Source organism: Monodelphis domestica, chromosome 8 (genome assembly GCF_027887165.1).
Source record: "Monodelphis domestica isolate mMonDom1 chromosome 8, mMonDom1.pri, whole genome shotgun sequence".
Lineage (NCBI taxonomy): Eukaryota > Metazoa > Chordata > Mammalia > Didelphimorphia > Didelphidae > Monodelphis > Monodelphis domestica.
Genome location: NC_077234.1, coordinates 93,699,435 through 93,720,337, shown reverse-complemented (window position 1 = coordinate 93,720,337; position 20,903 = coordinate 93,699,435). Strand labels below are relative to the sequence as shown.

Below are 20,903 nucleotides of genomic sequence, written 5' to 3'. Positions count from 1 at the left end.
AATGAAGAAAAGAGTGCCATGAAAAGTAGAATGGACAAAATAGAAAAGGACAAAGAGGTCATGGAAGAAATTCAGTCTTTAAAAATTAAAAAAATTTGAACTAGGATTAAAAAAAGAAGAAAATTGTACTAAGAGAAATGGGAATAAGTAATGGGCAAATGGAAGCTAATGATTTCACAAGATGTCAAGAAACAATAAAGCAAAATAAAAAAAATGAAAAAAATTAAAGGAAATATGAAATATTTTGTTGAAAAAAAAAACTGACTTGGAAAAAAGATCCAGGAGAGACAATTTGAGAATTATTGGACTATCTGAAAATCATGACCAGAAAAAAAAAGCCTAGATATCATCTTAAAAGAAATTATCCAAGAAAACTACCCTGATAGTCTTGAACAAGAGGGCAAAATAGACATTGAAAGAATCCATAAATCACCTTCTGTAACAAATTCCCAAAAGACAACTCCCAGGAATGTTATAGCCAAGTTCAAGAGCTCCCAGGCCAAGAAGAAAAAGCTGCAAGTGATCAGAAAGAAACAATTCAGATATCATAGAGCCCCAGTCAGGATTACACAGGATCTGGCAGCTTCCACATTGAAGAACTGCAAGGCTTGGAATATGATATTCCAGAAGGCAAGAGAATAGAGTTTACAACCAAGAATCATCTACCCATCAAAACTGACTCTATACTTTCAGGGGAAAGTATGGTCATTTAATAAAATAGAAGATTTCCAAGCATTCCTGAAGAAAAAACCAGTCTTAAACAGATAATTTGATGTCCAAATACAAAATTCAAGAGAATCATAAAAAGGTAAATAAGAGAGAGAGAAAAATTTAAGGGCTTCAACAAGGCCAACTTATTTATATTCCTATATAGAAAGATGATATTTATAATTCTTAAAAATAATTATCATTATTATAGTAGTTAGAAGTATACATAGACAGAGGGTATGGTATTAAGCTGTTTAGGATGATGTGTAAAAAATAAACTAGGGTTAAAAAAAGAAAAGGATTGTACTAAGAAAAATGGGAAGAAGTAAAATGGGACTAAATTATATCACATCAAGAGATGTGTGTGTGTGTGTGTGTGTGTGTGTGTGTGTGTGTGTGTGTGTGTGTAGATAGAATAGTGTTACACGGAGGGGAGGATGAGGGTGGTGATGGGCAATACTTAAAACTTACTCTCACTGGAATTGCTTCAGAGAGGGAATAACAGCCAGATTCATTGGGGTATAGAATCCAATCTTACCCTATAGTGAAATAGATGGGGAATAAGGAAGGGGTGTATGGTGAGGGGAGTAATATAAGGGAGGGAAAAGTTGAGGGTGTGATTAAAAGACCCTATAGAGAAATAGGAGGGGATTAAAAGGGAGGTGGTAGGAAGGGAAGTAAAATAAAGGAGGGGGAAGGGAAGAGTGATTAAAAGCAAAACACTGGTGTGGAGGGAAAGAGTGAAAAAAGAAAGTGCAAGATTAAAAGAGGAAATCAAGACAGAGGGGAATACATAGATGGTGATCATAACTGTGAATATGAATGGGATGAACTCACCCATACAACAGAAGCAGATAGCTGAATGGATTAAAAACCCAAATCCTTTCATACGTTTTTTACAAGAAATACATTTGAAGCAGGTAGACACACAGAGAAAAGATAAGAGGCTGGAGCAGAGTCTATTGGGCTTCAACTGAGAAAAAGAAGGCAGAAGTAGAATTCGTGATATCAGACAAAGCTAAAGCAAAACCAGATTTGATTAAAAGACAAGGAAGGTAATTACATCTTGATAAAAAGCAGTATAGACAATGAAGAAATATCAGTACTCAACATATATTCACCAAGTGGAATAGCATCTAGATTTTTAGAGGAGAAACTAAAGGAGCTCAAGGAGGAAATAGATAGGAAAACTATACTAGTGTGGATATCAATTTTCTCCTATCAGAACTAAATAAATCTAACCAAAAATAAATAAGAAAAAAGTAAGGAAAGTGAATGAAATTTTAGAAAAGTTAGAATTAATAGAGCTACTATCAGGAGAAAATCAAATGGGGATAAAAAGAAATATACCTTCTTTTCAGCAGTACATATACAAAGACTGACTGTGTATATGACTGGGCATAAAAACATCACAATCCAAAGTAGAAAGGCAGAAATAATAAATGCAACTTTTTCAGATTATAATACAATAAAAATTAGAATCAATAAGGGTTCATGGAGAGGCAAATTAAAAATTAATTGGAAACTAAATAATCTGATTCTTCAAAACTGGTGGGTCAAAGAACAAGTAATAGAAACAATCAATGATTTCACTGAAGAGAATGATAATGAGGAGACAACATATCAAAATTTATCAGATGTAGCCAAAGCAGTACTCAGGGGAAAGTTTATATATCTGAGTGCTCATATCAACAAAATAGAGAAAAAAGGAGATCAATGAATTGGGCATGTTAAACTAAACTAGAAACTAAAAACACTAGGAAAAGAAAAAATTAAAAATCCCTAGATAAAGACTAAATTGGAAATCTAAATATTAAAGGAGAAATTAATAAAATTGAAAGTAAAAGAACTATTGAACTAATAAATAAGTCTAGGAGCTTGTTCTATTAAAAAAACCCAAATAAAATAAAGTATTGGTAATTTGATTAAAAAAAGTAAAAAGAAAATCAAATTACCAGCATTAAAAATGAAAAGGGTGATTTCACCTCTAATGAAGAAGAAATTAAGGCAATTATTAGGAGCTATTTTGCCTGATAATACATATGACAATCTAGGTGAAATGAAAATTAAATAATCCTATCTCAGAAAAAGAAATTGAACAAGCCATAAAGTGAATTCTATCAAAAATTTAAAGAAAAATCAATCCCAATATTATACAAATTATTTGACAAAATAAGCAAAGAAGGAGTTTTACCAAATTCTTTTTATGACACAAATATGGTGCTGATATCCAAGCCAGGAAGACCAAAAACAGAAAAAGAAAATTATAGACTAATATCTTTAGTAAACATATATGCAAAAATCTTAAATAAAATACTAACAAATAGTCTATAGAAATATATCACAAGAATTATTCACTATGACTAGGTGGGATTTATATCAGGAATGAAAGGCTGGCTTAATATTAGGAAAACCATCAGCATAATTGACCATATCAATAATCAAATTAACAGAAATCACATGATTATCTTAATAGAGGCAGAAAAAAAAGCCTTGGACAAAATACATCACCCATTCCTATCAAAAAAACTAGAAAACATAGGAATAAAAGGACCTTTACTCAAAAGAGTAAGTAGTATCTATTTAAAGCCATCAACAAGTAATAGCTTAAATAGGGATACATTAGAGACCTTCCAAATAAAATCAGGAGTGAAGCAAGGATGCCCATTATCACCACTATTATTTAATACTGTACTAGAATGCTAGCAGTAGCAATTAGAGAAGAAAAAGAAATGGAAGGAATTGAAGTAGGCAATGAGGAAACTAAACTATCACTCTTTGCAAAGATATGATAGTATACTTAAATAATCCTTGAAAGTCAACTAAAAAGCTAGTGGAAATAATAAATAACTTTAGAAAAGTTGCAGGATACAAAATAAACCCATATAAATCATCAGCATTTCTATATATTTCCAACAAAAATCAGCAGCAAGAATTAGAAAGAGAAATTTCATTTAAAATCATGCAGATATATGCCCAAAGGGTGATAAAAGACTGTCTGCCCTTTGATCCAGCCATAGCACTGTTGGGTTTGTACCCCAAAGAGATAATAAGGAAAAAGACTTGTACAAGAATATTCATAGCTGCACTCTTTGTGGTGGCCAAAAACTGGAAAACGAGGGGATGCCCAACAATTGGGGAATGGCTGAACAAATTGTGGTATATGTTGGTGATGGAATACTATTGTGCTAAAAGGAATAATAAAGTGGAGGAATTCCATGGAGACTGGAACAACCTCCAGGAAGTGATGCAAAGCAAAAGGAGCAGAACCAGGAAAACATTGTACACAGAGACTGATACATTGTGGTACAATTGAAGGTGATGGACTTCTCCATTAGTGTCAATGCAATGTCCCTGAACAATCTGCAGGGATCTAAAAAATACTATCCACAAGCAGAGGATAAACTGTGGGAGTAAAAACACTGATGAAAAACAACTGCTTGACTACAGGGGTTGAGGGGATATGACTGAGGAGAGACTCTAAATGAACACTCTAATGCAAATACCAACAACAGGGAAATGGGTTCGAGTCAAGAATACATGCGATAACCAGTGGAATCGTGCGTCGGCTATGGGAGAGGGAAAGGTGGTGGGAGGGGGGGCGGGGAGGAAAAGAAAATGATCTTTGTTTCCAGTGAATGATATTTGGAAATGACCAAATAAAATAATGTTTAAAATTTAAAAAAAAGTCATCAATAAAGAATGAACTAGAAGAGATAAAAAAAAAAATCATTCAGATAATATAAAATATTTGGGAATTTATCTGCCAAGACAAACACACGAATTATATGAAAATAATTATAAAACACTTTTTCACAAAAATAAAACTAGATATAAACAATTAGGAAAACATTAATTGCTCATGGGTAGACTGAGCTAATATAATAAAAATGACACTACTACCTAAACTGATTTACCCATTCAGTGACATACCTATCAAACTACCAAAAAACTATTTTTATAGAATTAGAAAAAATAATAACAAAATTCATCTGGAAGAACAAAAGATAAAAAATATCAAGGGAACTAATGAAAAAATAAGTGATAAATGAGGGCCTAGCCATACCAGATCTTAGAATGTGATTATCAGTACAATTTAGTACTGGCTAAGAGATAGAAGGGTGGATCAGTGGAATAGACTAGGGGTAACTGACCTCAACAATCTAGTGTTTGATTAAACCCAAAGATTCCAGCTTTTGGGATTGGAATTCACTATTTGACAAAAATTGCTGGGAAAGGGCAAAATGGGTATATGACTTAAACATAAAGAATGATAGTATAAGAAAATTAGGTGAATATAGAATAGTTTACCTGTCAAAGCTATGGAGAAGGGAAGAATTTAAAACCAGAGTTAGAGAACATTACAAGTTGTAAGATGAATAATTTCAATTATATTAAATTAAAGTTTTTGTACAAACAAAAACAATGCAAATAAGATTTGACAGGAAGCAACAAACTGGGAAAATATTTTCTAACAAATTTCTCCAATATATAAAGAACTAAGTCAAATTTATAAGTAACCAAACCATTTCCCAAATGACAAATGGTCATGGGATATGAATAAGTAGTTCTCAGAGGAAGCAAGCAAAGCTATCAATAATCATATAAAAATGTTCTAAATCCCTCCTGATTAGAGAAATGCAAATCAAAACAACTCTGAGGCACCATATTAAACCTAGAAGATTGGTCAATATGACAGTGAAGGAAAATAATAAATGTTGGAGCGGATGTGGTAAAGTTGGGACACTAATGCATTGCTGGTGGAGTTGTGAATTGATCCTACCATTCTGGAAGGCAATTTGGAATTATGTCCAAAGGATTTTAAAAAGAATTCTTGCCTTTTGATCCAGCAATACCACTACTAGGTCTGTATTCCAAAGGATAAAAAAAATGGGAATGGACCTGTTTGTACAAAAATGTTTATAGCTGCGCTTTTTGTGGTGTCAAAAAATTGGACTTAGGGGAAATCCCTCAATTGGGGAATGGCTGAACAAACTGTGGTATATGATGGTGATGGAATACTATTATGTGCTAAGAAATGAGGAAACTATTGATTTCTATAAGGACTGGAAGGATTTACATGAACTGATGCAGAGTGAAATAAGTAGAACTAGGAGAACATTATACAAAGTAACTGAAATATTGTGGGATAATCAAATGTAATAGACTTTGCTACTAACAGCAATACAATGATCCAGGACAATTCTGCAGGACCTATGAAAAAATGCTATCTACATCTAGAGAAAGAACTGTTGGAGGAGAAATGCAGAAAAAACCATATAATTTGTTACTTGTTTATTTGGGTATATGAATTGGAGTTTTGGTTTTAAGAGATTACTCTATTACAAAAAAAGAACAATATTGAAATAGGTTTTGAGTGATAATACATGTAAAATCCAAATGGAATAGCCTGTCAACTATGAGAGGGGGGAGGGAAGACAGGAGGGAGACAACATGAGTCATGTTATCTTGGAAAACTTATGTGTAGATTTGTTACTGGAATAAACTAAAGACAATTAAAACAAAGAATGGTACTCACCCATGACCGAACAGCACTGTTGTTTTCTGGTGACACATCAAAAGACATTGAGAAAGGGAAAAATGAGAAAAAATCCTTTAAAAATCAACATTTTTGCAACATCAGTAAGACTCAAAATAAATCACTGAATCCACTTAAAAGCAAATGACTGAACTCTGATTTGGGGGCCCTAATGCTGAAGGAGTGAAAATGGTTCATTTTTAATGAAAGAGAGATATTTATTCCTATGTTCTTATTTGTGATGGGAGACTTTGGCTGACAGAAAAACTCATCCATGAAGTAACACTTACACAATAAATATGAATTTTTAATTGGCTCAAGTTATACAGTAGAAAAGGAAACATGGAACTTTTCAACCGGTCAGTTTTTTTTTTCTATTTCAGGATTGAGATCCAAGAATCTGATCAACGCAAAGGGAAAACTAAGCTTACAAAGATAAAACTGAGTTGCAAGAAAAATAAAGCAGTTTCCTTATAGGAAAAGATGGACTTCTTTAGCTCTAACCACATGAGTGCTGTGCTGAAATGTATCTTCTCCTTACCCTTTAGAATCCTTCTCTTTCTTCAGAACAAAGCCAATCTACTATCTTCTACTTAAGGTGAATCTAATTCCTGTTCTCTCAATTCCTCTCCCCTCATCCTAGTTTGAAGTGCTCCCTCTCTCCAGAATTCATTGTATAATTTTATATATTCTGTATGTATCCTATTCTCTTTTAAAAATCCTTACCTTACATCTCAAAATCAATTCTGTGTTGGTTCTAAGACAGAAGAGCAGTAAGAGTTAGGCAATGGGGGTTCAGTGACTTGCCCAGGGTCACACAGCTATGAAGTATCTTAGACCATATTTGAACTCAGTACTTCCTATTTCCAGGTCTGGATCTGTATCCATTGAGTTACCTACCTGCCCCCATAGCTCTTTAATAGATATCCTTGAGGACAAGGACTATTTCTTGTATTTGTATATCTTGTCTATAATTAGGCTTAATAAATTTTTGCTGAATTGAATACTTGCTTCTTGTTACTAAGACAGAGGTGGATAAAGTGCTGGCCAATAAATGAAATGTTACCTCCATAACTATAAAGATCCAAAGACTCAACTCTGCTGTGTTAGAGGACAATTCCAAATGGATCTATTTCTAACTACATTAGCAACTGGGTTTGATTGGATGGGCCAGGGGAGAGTGGGATGATGGATAGTGGGCTACCAGTGGTTCAACAGCATGGGTTAATGAAGTCATTTGTGGAGAGAAGTATAGAGCCCATGACAGCTGAACAAAACCGCTCTTTGGTCTGATTTGGCTTATTTTCATGGTATTGGACCTTTTACTTTGTACTCTGATTCCAATTTAGCTTATGCCTTATCAGAAATTTGCCCGTGGGTAATATGATTTCCTGCTGGCATATGTTGAAGATCTTTAGTCTCACACCTTGGGATACCAATTGATAGCTGGCAACTTTGCCTGAAGGCTCTTGTCTAGCCATCTGATAGTGCTATCGATGTACTCTTTTTACACATCGCTAGGTGGATCGTGGTACAGAATATATAGTCAGGTTCAGTGCCAGGCTGACCACTCTCCAGGAAGAGGATAGGTGGGATAGGCCACAAGGAACCTATCCTTTTTTCTAGAGGGTATGACTACATGTGCGTTTTGGAAGTAGGGAAGATCTTTAGGGAAAGGTAGGCATGGCCAATGCAAGAGTTTGGGACCCAAAGAGACAGTAAAGAATAGTAGAAGAAGCACAAGATGGCACCAGGATGCTCAGTGCCATGTTCTTGTCTTTTGCTAATTATATTCTTACAGTTAAAGTCATCCCAGAGAAGTGTCAACAGGTCCTTTGAACCTGACCTTCTTTTTAGTCTCAACTGAAGTCTTTACTGGAAATTTCTTCCAATCTCTCTTAATCTTAGTTTCTTCCCTCTGTTACTTATTTTCTACTTATCCTGTATATAACTTGCCTTTATAGATTTATTTGCATTTCACCTCCCTCATTAGATTGCAAGCTCCTTGAAGGCAGGGACCATCTTCTGCCTCTTTTTGTGGTAATAGTACTTGGCACAATGCTTGACACATAGTAGATGCTTAATAAATATTTATTGATAGACAGAAGGAGAGAATATTCAGATGAACTCTTCTTCGTAGGTTATATAGAACATGCACACGATTCCCTGTTTGGTTTAGTCTACCACATGGAGCTCTTGGGAGACAATTTTCAGCCATGTGTGACTGAGGAGCTTGTACTTTTTGATGATGAAAAGCCTTCTAATTGGCTATGGAACTGGAAGAATTCATGATTCAGGTATTGGTGAACTGAAACTTCACAGGCAAAGGAAGGCAGCTTGAAGTTTTTATTCTTTTCTTTGTGACTTCAAAGAGGGTCAAAGTACCCTAGCTGAATGATCCAACTAGCAGAAAACTATTCCTAAATATTATTTCTCACACGTTCCCCAAAGAGAGAAAAGGACCTCTAGAACAAGAGTAGTGAGATAGCCTAATGCCACGCATATTCTCTATACAAGTAAAAACCTAACTACCATTCTACTTTAAGCTTGTGTCTGCTGTGTGTCTTTGTGGCACATGCATGCTAGGTTTAGGGGGCAATGTTTTGTACCGACTGTTCTTACTATTTGTCTACAGGAAATAACTTTTCTAAAAGTCAATTCAGCCTCAATTTCTGTTAATGTTAATACGCTGGTGGGGACCCATGAATGATAGTAGTAAAAACCCATCTCCTTAGGTTTACTCTTAGAGACCTAAGAGTGAGTAGTCCACTATCTCTTTGGGGATTTAAAACTGGGTGAATTCTCTAGGCTTTAGGGAGTCCCATTTCATAGGGAAAGTTTTTGACTGGTAAATGGTTAATGGTTATATGCATGTCATTTGGGGCCTGGAAAGTCCTCCACATTAGTGTGGCCTAGACAGACTGGACCCCCTAGATCAAGAAAGGGAGCTTTTCACTCTGTTATTTATGGAATCATAGATTTAGAGATTGGCCACTGGATTCAACCCACTTCTTTGACCGATGAAGAAACAGAAATAGTGAGTTGTGACTTGCCTAAGGTCACACAGCTTCGAAATATCTAAGAAGGGATTTGAATTCAGTACAGTGGTCTTCCAACTACCCAGTAGTATTAAACTGGGCAGTAGATCGCTACAAATTAACATTATTTATGTGATATTACATTTTTATTTATTTTGTGAAACATTTCCAGTTGCATTTCCCCCAGTAATATGTTATGTATTTCCCTCAATTACATGTAGAAATAATCTTCATTTATTTTCTGGCATTACCTGATCCAAATTCTCTCCTTCTTTCCCTCTCCTCTGCTCTCAGTGAGAGAGCAAGTAATCTGGCAGAGGTTATACATGTGGCATCATGCAATACATATTTCTGTGTTTAAGAGTGTTAGTCTGGCCACTATATAAATGCTAGCTATCATTATCATCGTATGCCTGAAAATGCTTGCCTCCTGCACCTATTGCTTCCTGGGGAGCAAGCTTAGATCTTCGGAAGCTGCATTTGATTTGACTTGGTGACTCTATTGATCCAAGTACTGAAGCCTTTCCCTCCATCATCATTTCCCCTTACTTTATTTTACATTTTTCACATTCTACTTTATTGCAAACCATAGCATGCACAGCAGCTACACGCCGGTAAAGTCATCTTGGCAGACAGGGTAAACCACATTGATGATAACTGAAGGGTTTCAAACCCACTGATTGGGGCTATGTCTATTCAAGCAGGTGATGATTTCCCTAAGCAAAATGGCTAAATGAGCTGCTTTAAAGGTGGCCAAGGGCTTAGTAAGACATTGAAGCCATGGTCAATCACTGCATCCTGGGCCATCGCCAGTCATCTCGCCTTTGCCTTGCCACTGGGTTTTGATGACTCTGGAGGAGTGAAGCTGATGACTGTGGGACCCTGCCTCACTTAAATCTGACTCATGGGTGAGTCAAGGCAGTCCCCTGTGGTGCCAATGATCATCTTTGAAGAAAAAAAAGGATGAGCAACAAGAAAGGAAAACAGGGGAAAAAACCACCTCGACAAACCTCAGTGGGCTCAGAAGATAGCATAGGAATAAAAAAAGATTCTGGGGACTTCTCATTGTGGGATAGCCATGAAGTCAGAGAGAAATTGTGGAAGGCTATCCGGTGGTTTAGGAAGATGCAGGCATAGATAGATAATCAAGAATCAAAATTTTCTTCAGAGGTAGCCATGAAGACAGAAATTGTGGAAGGCTCTATCTAGTGGTTTAGGGAGATCCAGGAAGAGATAGCTATTCAAAGGACCCAAATTCCCTTCCGAGGTTAGTGCTGCCTTCCCTTTTCCTTTTGTTAGACTGGCAGTGGATTCTGGCTCCAGCACTAATTATCTCAGCAAATTTCCAACACCTGTGATTACCTTAATTGAATAGGATTCTATTGAATACATATTTATTCTGAAAAGAGGTAGGAGTTGGGAGAAGAAAGATGAAGTTGGCAGCTCTGAAAACTGAACAGCAGTTTTCAGAACTATAGAATTCAACCTAATAATTAACCTATTAACATAAATGGAAACTGTCTAAATGCCAAACCAGGTAAAATAAGTAAGTCATGCTGCATTTAGAACTGGGTACAGAATCCAGAATTAAAAGTTTGCCTACTAATTAACTTCCCTGTTTTGGATTTCTGTCAAACTTTTTCTCTGTTCAGTGAGATAATTAGGCTTAGAGGCATGTGGACTCGTACACTATCTATGAACTGAGATGGCCTGAATTATGGAGGCATATAAACAGCTTTGATTAAAATAGAACTTAAAAGCCCATTGATCTACTCCTGCTCACCCAGCGCTTTCCTTTGGATTGCTTCTTTGTGGCTGAGCTAAGAGGTCTTCATAGAGTCATAGAAGTTCAGAACTGGGCAGGACCTGACACCTAACTTGCACCTGAACAAGAATCCCCTCTACATCATGGCTGCCAAGTGCCATCCAGCTCTTGTGTGTGATTATACCGGGAGGGGATCCCTATACCTTCTGAGTCAACCCTTTCTTTTTTGTAATAGTCCTTATTTGGAAATTTTTCTTAAATCAAGCCTACACTGGTCTCTTTGCAACTTTTATTTATTGTTCTTGGTTTTTTTCCTGATTCCATGGTTCTCTTTTCTCAACTCTTCTCTTTTCTTCTTTACTCTCCTTTCAGCATCTTAAATCCTTTTTAACCTATCTTCATGCAATTTCTTTTAATTTTAGTGAAAGTCAGTGGTGCCTCTTATTTAATAGTCATTTCCCCCACCTTTTATGGTCCTTTATCTGTTCCATCCCAGGGACTCAAGATTCTAGCCATCTCTGTTAGGATCCACGCTATGGTTCTAGATCTGACCTCCTTAGCATCTTTTCTGAGATCTAGATTTCTCTGGAAGACGATATTTGTATGAATATGGGATTCTTGCCATACTGATACCTTCCCAGAGGTTAAGAGACTATACTAGGAAAGGAGGAGGGGTAGCTAGTGAATAGAGCGCTGGGTTTAGAATCAGGAAGACTCATCTGCCTGAGCTTCTGAACTCCACCCTCAGACACTTGCTAGCTGTGTGACTCTGGGCAAGTCACTTAACTCTGTCTCAGTTCCTCATCTATAAAATGAGCTAGAGGAGGAAAACCATGCCAGTATCTTTGCCAAGAAAATCCCACATAGGGTCATGAAGAGTGAGATATGACTGAAAAACAGCAACAGAGGGAAGGAGGTAGGGGGAAGAGAGTAAGTATTTATGTAACTTCTACTATGTGCTGGACACTATGCTAAGTGCTTTCCTCACAACTATGCTGTGAGATTGTTATTCACATTTTTACATTTGAGTAAATGAAGTCAGACAGTGGGTTAGTGATTTGCTCAAGGTCACATAGTAGGTGTCTGAGGTCAAATTTGAACTCAGGTCTTTCTGACTCTAGATCAGCACTGCATCACCCAGCAGCGGCTCTCTAATAGCAAAATGCCATAGTGGTAAATTATAGTTGTCACTTGATGTGCAGAGCTACCAGATGTCCTGTTGTTCTTGATTCTCTTATTTTAGGGCACCGTATTAATGCTAACTGTTCCTATTCTGATCACAATCCCTGTAGTCAGAACTAACTTATCTTCCCAGATCAAAAACCCTACAGTCGACTTTTGGGGAGGTGAAGATACCCTTGACCTTGCGCCTCCATCCACTCTTAACACCTATACCTCTAGTCTAGAGAGTATTCTGTGGTCCAAGTCCTGGGGTTGTGAGTCAGGAATGCCCACAGTTTGTTTTGTGCAGGTTGATGATGCATGCTGGTCCTATCCAAAACAAGACTAGGTTATTTTCTGCTTTCCTTTTGTCATAGGATCATAAATTTAAACTGAGGGCTGAAAGGGACGTTAGAGATTATAGAATTCCCTCAATTCCACATATAGACTTTAGAGGTCATCTGAGTTAACAATAGGCTAAGTGAGTTGTCCAAGGTAGAAAATGGCAGAAATGGAATTTGAATTCAAGTCTTCTGCCTCTTAATTCAGCACTTTCCCATTGTTTCCTACTGCCTTTTGCCAAGGTGGGGAGATGATGCACAAACTGTTAAGTCTTCTCTGCCTATGCACATCTCTCAGCATTTTAGGGAGCACTAATGCCCCAACCTTTCATATCATACTTTCCATCTTACTTTTTGTAACAACCGTGGTGGAAGATGTAATATTTTCCGTGGAAGATAAATCTGAAAAAGAAAGAAGGAAATGCAAGATGTAGGGTAAAACTTTATCACTGGGAGATATTGGAAGACATGGTACAGGGTCAGGAGTGAACTAAACCTTAGTCTAGAGAAGGATCAGAAGATGCATTTCATCCCAAAGAGTCTATTTTTGTTTCAGAGCCCAGAGACTACTCATTTGGTAAAAAAAATCTAGAGAGGCAGCATATTTTGTATGTATTGGACATTCAAGATTGGAAGTAAGGAGTCTTGGGTTTGTCCTTCTGCCTCGGACACTTATTGGCCAAATGACCTGGAGAAATTACTCGCCTTATGTTCCTCATCTGTAAAATGGGGACAAAGATTTGTATTACTTACCTTACACAATTGCTTTGAGGAAAGCATTTTAGGAACCTCAAGACATTAAACAAATGGGAGCTATTATTACCCTGAGCACATAGTTGCTAAGCTGGGAGGATTTTTACTGGAAAGGCCCAAAAGGTAGAGGCTATCGTGACAATATTCTAAGTGGTATTTGGGTACATGATTGATTCTAAAAGGTTCTCTATCAATGAACTCTACTTATTTCAGTCAAGAAGTCAACACGTGTAGAGGCAGCTTGACAGAGGCAGTAGAGTGCCAGACCGGAATGTCAGGAAGACTCATCTTCCCGAGTTCAAATCTGGCCTCAAACACTTAGTAACACTGTGACCTGGGCAAGCCCTTCACCTTGTTTGCCTCAGTTCTTCACCTGTAAAATGAGCTGGGGAAGGAAATGACAAACCACCTCAGTATCTTTGCCAAGAAAACCTAGATGGGGTCATGAACAGTCAGACATGACAATGCCTGAACAACAAAAACAAAAGGTTCTCCATGAACTAATTACACTTATTTCAATCAAGAAATCAACCAGCATTTATTAATTGCTCACTATGTATCAGGCACTGTGGTGAGTGCTGGGAATATACATACAAACAAAAATAGATAGTCTTTTTCCCCTACAGAGGAGTCCTGTTTGCCAATTTTCTAACTTTCTTCTTTCTTAATTTTGGACATCCAGAATTTGTGGCCCCAGATACAAATCCTTTTAGTCTTTTACAGACTCTTTTAGTATATTGTGGGGCTGACCCAACTATTGAGAATAGTTAGATTATGTGCCTCTCTGGCCATTCTCCTGGGAAGAGGGTGGCTAGGACAAGCCAAGACAAACCCATTCCTTCTTGAGGGCATGGAATATATGTGTTTTGAAAGTGGAGGAGATACTTGGGAAAAATGAGAAATGGTCCCACAATTCCTATGGATCCTAGCCTTTTTTCCTCTCTAGTAATTACTTTCTGTCCATGCCATCCCACTTGGGTCCTTTGGAATCACAGAATCACAGATTGTAGAGTTGGAAAGTATTCAATCATCAAACCAACTCCTTGTCATCAATTTTCTCCTTGTGTACATGTTTTACCTTCTTGAAATAACTGAAACCTACATATGGTAGGCAACATCTGTTGTATGATGGGAAATTCCAATGTGGAATCAAGATATGGGATGCAACTATCATACTAAACTGGATTGGCTCCTGATAATTCCTTGGGTGGTGTCTGCTCTCTCTCTCTCTCTCTCTCTCTCTCTCTCTCTCTCTCTCTCTCTCTCTCTCTCTCTCTCTCTCTCTCTCTCTCTCTCTCTCTCTCTCTCCTTCCAGCAGGTCCCAAAGCCCTTTTAAAAACCTCAAATGCTCATCATTTGATGAAACTCCAGTTTCATGACTGCCTTTCCAACTAGGTTCCTTAGATTCATCTTCACAGAGTACAAGGAATACTTTGGGAAGATGTACTTAACAGGTATCCTTGAACTGCCCCCCTCATATCTGGTAGTAAATTGTGTTTTTTGTTGTTCATTCATTTCAGTTGTGTCTGACTCTGTGACCCATTTGGAGTTTTCTTGGCAAGGATTCTAGAGGGGTTTGTCTTATCCTTCTCCAGCTCATTTTGCATATGGGGAAACTGAGGCAAAGAGGGTTAGTGACTTGCCCAGGATAAGTGTCTGAGGCCAGATTTGAACTCAGGTCTTCCATAACTCCAGGCTTTGTGTTTTATCCACTGCACCTTCTAATTGCCCCAAACTGTATTAGCTTAATAATTTGCCAATTTTCTTTTCCTCCAACAGTGACTTATTTTTGAGGATGCTCTATTTTGGCTACTCTCTCCAGTGCCAGTTATTTCGACTCTCATTCCTCTCTGACTCAATCACAGGCTCCTCCTTTATTGACCAATAATTTACTTGGTTGGGAATAGATGTAATCGTTAGTTGTCTGCTCAAAAATTAGCACTTAGAAAGGTTAATGGCCTATATACCAGGGTGGTGGTAGCAGCAATAGAGAAGACGCGATGGATGGGACAGAATATTATTGAGCTCACAAAAGTCAGTGTCTGAAATAGCTACCCTGTGGCCATGTACACAAACACCTCTATGATGATTTTTTTTTCAAGGACACTGTAACCTAAATTAGATACTTTGTAAATTGAGGCAAAAAAAAGAAGAATCCCTGGGAATAAGCCCTAATTCTCCAACTTTTGACTGATGAGGTTGAGCAGGGCAAACCCCCCATGATTTCAAGAGACAGAGAAGCAGAATTCAGTTCAATTCCAAGTCCCCTCCTCCTTTCCTGCTTCCACACCCCACTGCCTATTCCTATCTTCTCTCATTGCTCCCAGGTCCTTTCAAATGCAGCCCTGGAATTTTCCAGGTTATTGCCCAAGAGAGATGACTTTCAAAATGCTGCTTATGAATATTTAGATGGATTGCTTTGATTTTCTTCCCCCCTAGGGTGAGAGCTTTGGTGTGGACCGGCTTTGAAATGGCCCTAGCTTGTGGGGCACTATGTAAGCCTAGAGGGGGGCAAAAGTCACAAATGAGCCAGTTTCCCTCTTACGTGCCCCCTTCTTCTCTCTTCTTGCCCCCACCTCCCCATACTGCTTGCTCCCCTGGATGCTCGGCTTGGTGGGTCCCGTTTCTTCATTTCCTTTTCCTCTTTCTGGAGCCTTGGTTAATTTCATCATATTGGCAAAGTTTAGCAGGTGGAGAGGGGCCATGTGTGGACGAAAATCTAATTTACTGCTGCTGTGACTACAGTTATGAAATAAAGCTCTGATTTCATGATGGATCGATAACACTAAGGTTGGATTTAAATTATTAAGAACAGTGAGAAATGTGGCTCAGCCCTCTGTGAATCAGTACACTGCTAAAGTTCTGGGCCTTTGGGCTGTAATTGTGTAGAGGATTAAGACACTCAAAACAATTTTGTTGGAGTGTTTTTTCCAGGTGTATAAGCTTTGATTCCTCAAAGGAAAGCTCACCATGTAAATGCTGTTGGCTGTTTAAGCGGTGGCATGAAGCAAGCCCAGGGCTGGGAGTGATGGACCCTCAAGTCCAGTCCCAGTTCTGACCCCCATCTCTGGGTGAGACTTGGGAGGACTGAGCAAGAGGCTTTACCTTTCCATGTCTCGGTTTGCTAAATTGTAAAGTGAGAGGATTGGACTAGATGACCCTCCACCATTTTGAGTTCTAGGCTCAGGTCTGTGTGGATTGTTTTCACTGTATACTTTCTTATTAATTGGTTGTGTTACTCCCATAGCTCCAAGATTTTTGTGCCAAACATTGCCCTTGTGGGAAATAGTCTCTGCAGCAAAGGGGAAGGGGAACGAGGTAACCCTAGAAAATCCAATGTGGGGAAGGGATTATAATAGAATGGAAGCTTGCTGTAAGGTTTTTTCCTTTTTCCCTTTTTTATTTTTTGTCTTAGTATTCCCAATCCCTTGTTCATAAGAAACCTTTATATAGTAAATAAATTTGTTGAATTGAAATGAATTGCAAAGGAGAAAAATGATTATTTGTTTTCCTTGCACTCTTTTATCTTTAATTTTAGGGAATAAATGGGGTAGGAGGAAGAATTAATAGGGGAGGATCAAGAAAAGCTCCCTTGGGGAAATCTATTTAAAGATGGAGCTAGGGAACACAGTGGATAGAGGACTGGACTTGGTTAAAGGAAAACCCAAGTTCAAATCTTGCTCAAGGCACTTGTTAACTATATAACTCTGGGGAAATCATTGAAACTCTTTCAGCTTCAGTTTCCTCACTTGTAAAATGGGGATAACTATAGCACTTCCTTTATTTACCAGGTTGTTGTGGGGCTTGAATAGTGCTTTGGAGGCTTTAAAGTCTATATGAATGCTAGCTATTGTTATTACCTAGTCAACTCAACACCTATTACATGTCAGGCTCAGGGGATGTAAAGACAAAAATGAAAGGCTTCCCCTTAGGGAGCTTCCCATCTATCACAGATGGTTACTCAGAAAGCCTGGCTCTCTAATGAAAGAGTTCCTCCAAAGAGCAATGTGAGTGTGAATCACAGGTTTTGAGAATTCTTTTGACCCAATCTGTGATGTCATCAATGTAGGACCTTTGACATTTATTTTTTCTTTTTCTGCTGTGGAAACTTTCCCCACTGATGTAAATGGGAAAAACTCAGTAATTGGCAGTCTTGAGACTGTCCTCTGAGGCTCTGAAGTTGGCCACTCTTGCTTCCTTCAAGGCAGGTCCTCTATCTGCTGCCACCACCAGCTTTTGATCAGCTGTATTTAGCTTACTTAGCTCAGTATTTGGGCACAAGTACAGGCTCACCATAGTGCCTGATCTTTACTACAATCCAATGCAGCTCTCCACCTCCCCCAGCCCAGAACAGGAATAAGTCCCAGCCCTCTGGATGGCCAATAAAGTCCAGATGCTTGACTTACCAGAGTCATTTTCTAACCAGGAGGTCTGAGTGGCACGGTGCACTGAACGAGATGCGTGGACCAGTAATAGTTTGCCTTCAAGTTCCTTCGGAGGAACAGACAGTGGAATTGGGATAAAACCAGATGAGCTGGAAGAGTCATCAGAATAGCCTAAAAGGAAAGGTAAGCCTAACCTGTGGAGAGGTGGAACCAGAAACAGGCATTTTAGTGCTACAGCTCAGTACCTGGGAGGTAGAAAGGGCTACAGAAGTTCTTAATACCTCCTTAGCATCCATTCTTACAAAAGTGGGATGATGAGAAGGCTCCCCTTCTGGGGGGAAGGTTGGGGAGGGAGAGGAAGAAGAAAGGGCAGCTAGCTATTGCATTGCAGAGTGAAGGACTTGAAGTCAGGAGGACCCACATTCAGATTCTGGCTCAGTTACTCACTAGCTGTGTGATTTCTTTGTGCCTCAGTTTCTTCTTCTGAAAAATATGGATAGCAATCACTTTCCCTATCATAGGGTTGTTGTGAGGCTCAAATCTCTCTCTCTCTCTGTCTCTCTCTCTCTGTATGTATATGTATAATATTATAAAGTAATTTGAACCTAGTAATATAGAGAAAGCAGAGTTTAAATATATCTCTCTGTGTGTATTACCTTCACAAACCTTAAAGCTCTCTTTAAATCTGTTTCTTTTCATTAGTCATCACGAGATGGAGGAACAATCTTATTCTTGCAGTCATCATGGGAAAAGCAAAGTGACTGCATGACTAGAGTAGGGTTTCTTGGTATGGATAATCTCATTGTCTGTCTAGCTTTTTTTCTTCTCTAAAAAACCCCTCCACGTCATCTATATCTATATCTATATCTATATCTATATCTATATCTATATCTATATCTATATCTATATCTATATCTATATCTATGTCTATATCTATATCTATATCTATATCTATATCTATATCTACATCTACATCTACATCTACATCTATATCTATATCTCTATCTATCTCTATCTCTATCTCTATATCTATATCTACATCTACATCTATATCTATATCTATATCTATATGACATAACATGTAATTTATATATACATAAAAGATAATATACGTGTAGTATATATTTAAGTTACTTTTCCTGCTATATTGAACCTTATTGGATTATGAGTTCCTTGAGGGCAGGGTCTATTCTTTTGTCCTTTTTATATTCCCAGCACTTAGTACAATGCCTGGCACACAGACAGTGCCTAATAAATGTTTATTGACTGACTGACTGACTGACTGAACCTATAGTATTCCTCTATCTGCTTTTGGGACCTTTCTGTATTATTTGGCTACTCAACTTTTGTAGAGTTGATATATGGAACCCATCTAAGGGAGATGTGAGTTAAGGACTTTTTCCTTCTATTCCTTAGTGGACCAGAAGGAACCAAGGGTTATATATTCCCCCTCCAGTGAAACATCTCTAACCCCCTCCCCCCCTCCAAATTTATAGAGGATTCTTTAGCAACTGGGAATATACATTATAAGTATTTAATTTAGATATAATACTAGATAGTCATCCCATCCACATAGCACCTACCTTCTAGGACTGTAGGGAAGACTGAATGAGATAATATTTGTTAAGTGTTTAACACAGTGCCTGGCACAGAGTGAGTCCCTATATAAATGTTAGTTATTATTATTAATTATTATTACATCCCACAGTTGTTGTAAGATAATCTTTGTAAAGTACTTATAATAGTGCCTGGCACATAGTAGGCACTTTAACAGTTGTTTTTATTCCTTTCCTTCTATTTAGTACAACACACATGCAAATGTATAAAATATGGCATTTATACTGGAATTACATATAGTTAGGATTGCATTAGGATGTACTTAGTGACATACATATATGTACCAAAACATATAACAGCATTACACATGTGAAGCTAAGGGTACAAATCTCATGCATCATCTGTCATTGATTATGATGACTAAATGAATAGATCACATACAGAAACATAGGAAAGGCAATGTTGTTGTTGCTCAGTCTTTTTGGTCATGTCAAACTCTTTATGATCCCATTTGGGGTCTTCCTGGCAGAAATATTAGAGTGATTTGCTATTTCCCTCTCCAGAAAATGAAAAAATAGCAATAGTAAATTGCATGATATGATATACTCCTGTAAATAGCAAAAATGCACAACTCAGCTATAAAAGCGTAGTGCAGAATAAACATATATGGCTTGTATGACACACATCTAACACCATACACTGGCATCACAAAGCACATATTATAAATAACCCAGGCACTGGACTAAATGGGCAATCACTTCTCCCTTTTCTCCTAAAGTTTGGTCACTTGGTGCTTCTACCAAAATCTTTTTGAGCTTATCAAAGACACAGACTAAGTCTTGAATCTATACAACTAATGGCCTGAAGTGCCAACCCCAAGCTGGTGGATGACCCAAGCTGACTGTCACTATCTCTAACCTTGATGGAAGCTATCTCTTCCCATGGCATCTATCACCAGGGTTAGAATATTCTACACATTAGGAATTTTAGTCTGGAAAGGTTATTTCTGGGTCTAGCCTATCCTCTTTTGTCTGTTGTCCTCCTTTGGGTTAAGGCAAATTCTGTTGAGTTTCTTAATCCTTCAGTGGGAGAAGTGGTTGCTCGTGTAGTGAGAACCACCACTCAGTACCTCTTACCTCAGAATTAGTCATCTGAACTATAATCTAGGTTAGATAACCACTTTGTAACTGGCCAGCTGTTGTCTTATGTCCTCAAAGTTCTCGTGACTGACTCTCCATCATGTCTTTCCTCCTACTCCATGAAGAAGCTGGCTATTTCCCAACAAGAAATCAATATATTGTCCTGTAGGGCTGCTGTACCCATGGGGGATTTGTTCCAAGACCTATCATGGATGGCTGAAACTTCAGATATAAGTGAACATCTGCTGACCCTAAATAGAACATGGTTTATTATACATACTTTGTATAATAAAGTTTCACTGATAAGTTAAACATACAGTAAGACATTTACCAATATTAAATACAACAATGAAGTACATTGTACATTGTTTTATAGTACTATATAGTAATCCCCCATATATGTAGGGAATACGCTTCAAGACCCCTGGTGAATGCCTGAGACCATGAACAATTTTCACTTTAACTTTCAACACTTTTGCTAATTTTATTGTTTAATATTTTGCTCTCTCTGCTAGCT

General features: G+C 37.8%; 1 protein-coding gene across 3 annotated transcripts in view; it reads right to left on the bottom strand.

Moving 5' to 3' along the window:
- Nucleotides 1-20,903, bottom strand: part of ERICH6B (glutamate rich 6B) — an 83,372-nt gene that overhangs the window by 56,502 nt on the left and 5,967 nt on the right. For all 3 annotated transcript variants that reach the window (XR_008913982.1, XM_056807354.1, XM_056807355.1), the window contains exons 3-5: nucleotides 17,712-17,884; nucleotides 12,904-12,954; nucleotides 6,248-6,273 (exon numbers count right to left, since the gene is read on the bottom strand). Coding sequence is in view for 2 of the 3 variants with exons in the window: in XM_056807354.1 (XP_056663332.1) it covers nucleotides 6,248-6,273; nucleotides 12,904-12,954; nucleotides 17,712-17,884 (250 nt within the window). In the remaining variant the exon portion in view is untranslated. The remainder of the gene's footprint in view (nucleotides 1-6,247; nucleotides 6,274-12,903; nucleotides 12,955-17,711; nucleotides 17,885-20,903) is intronic.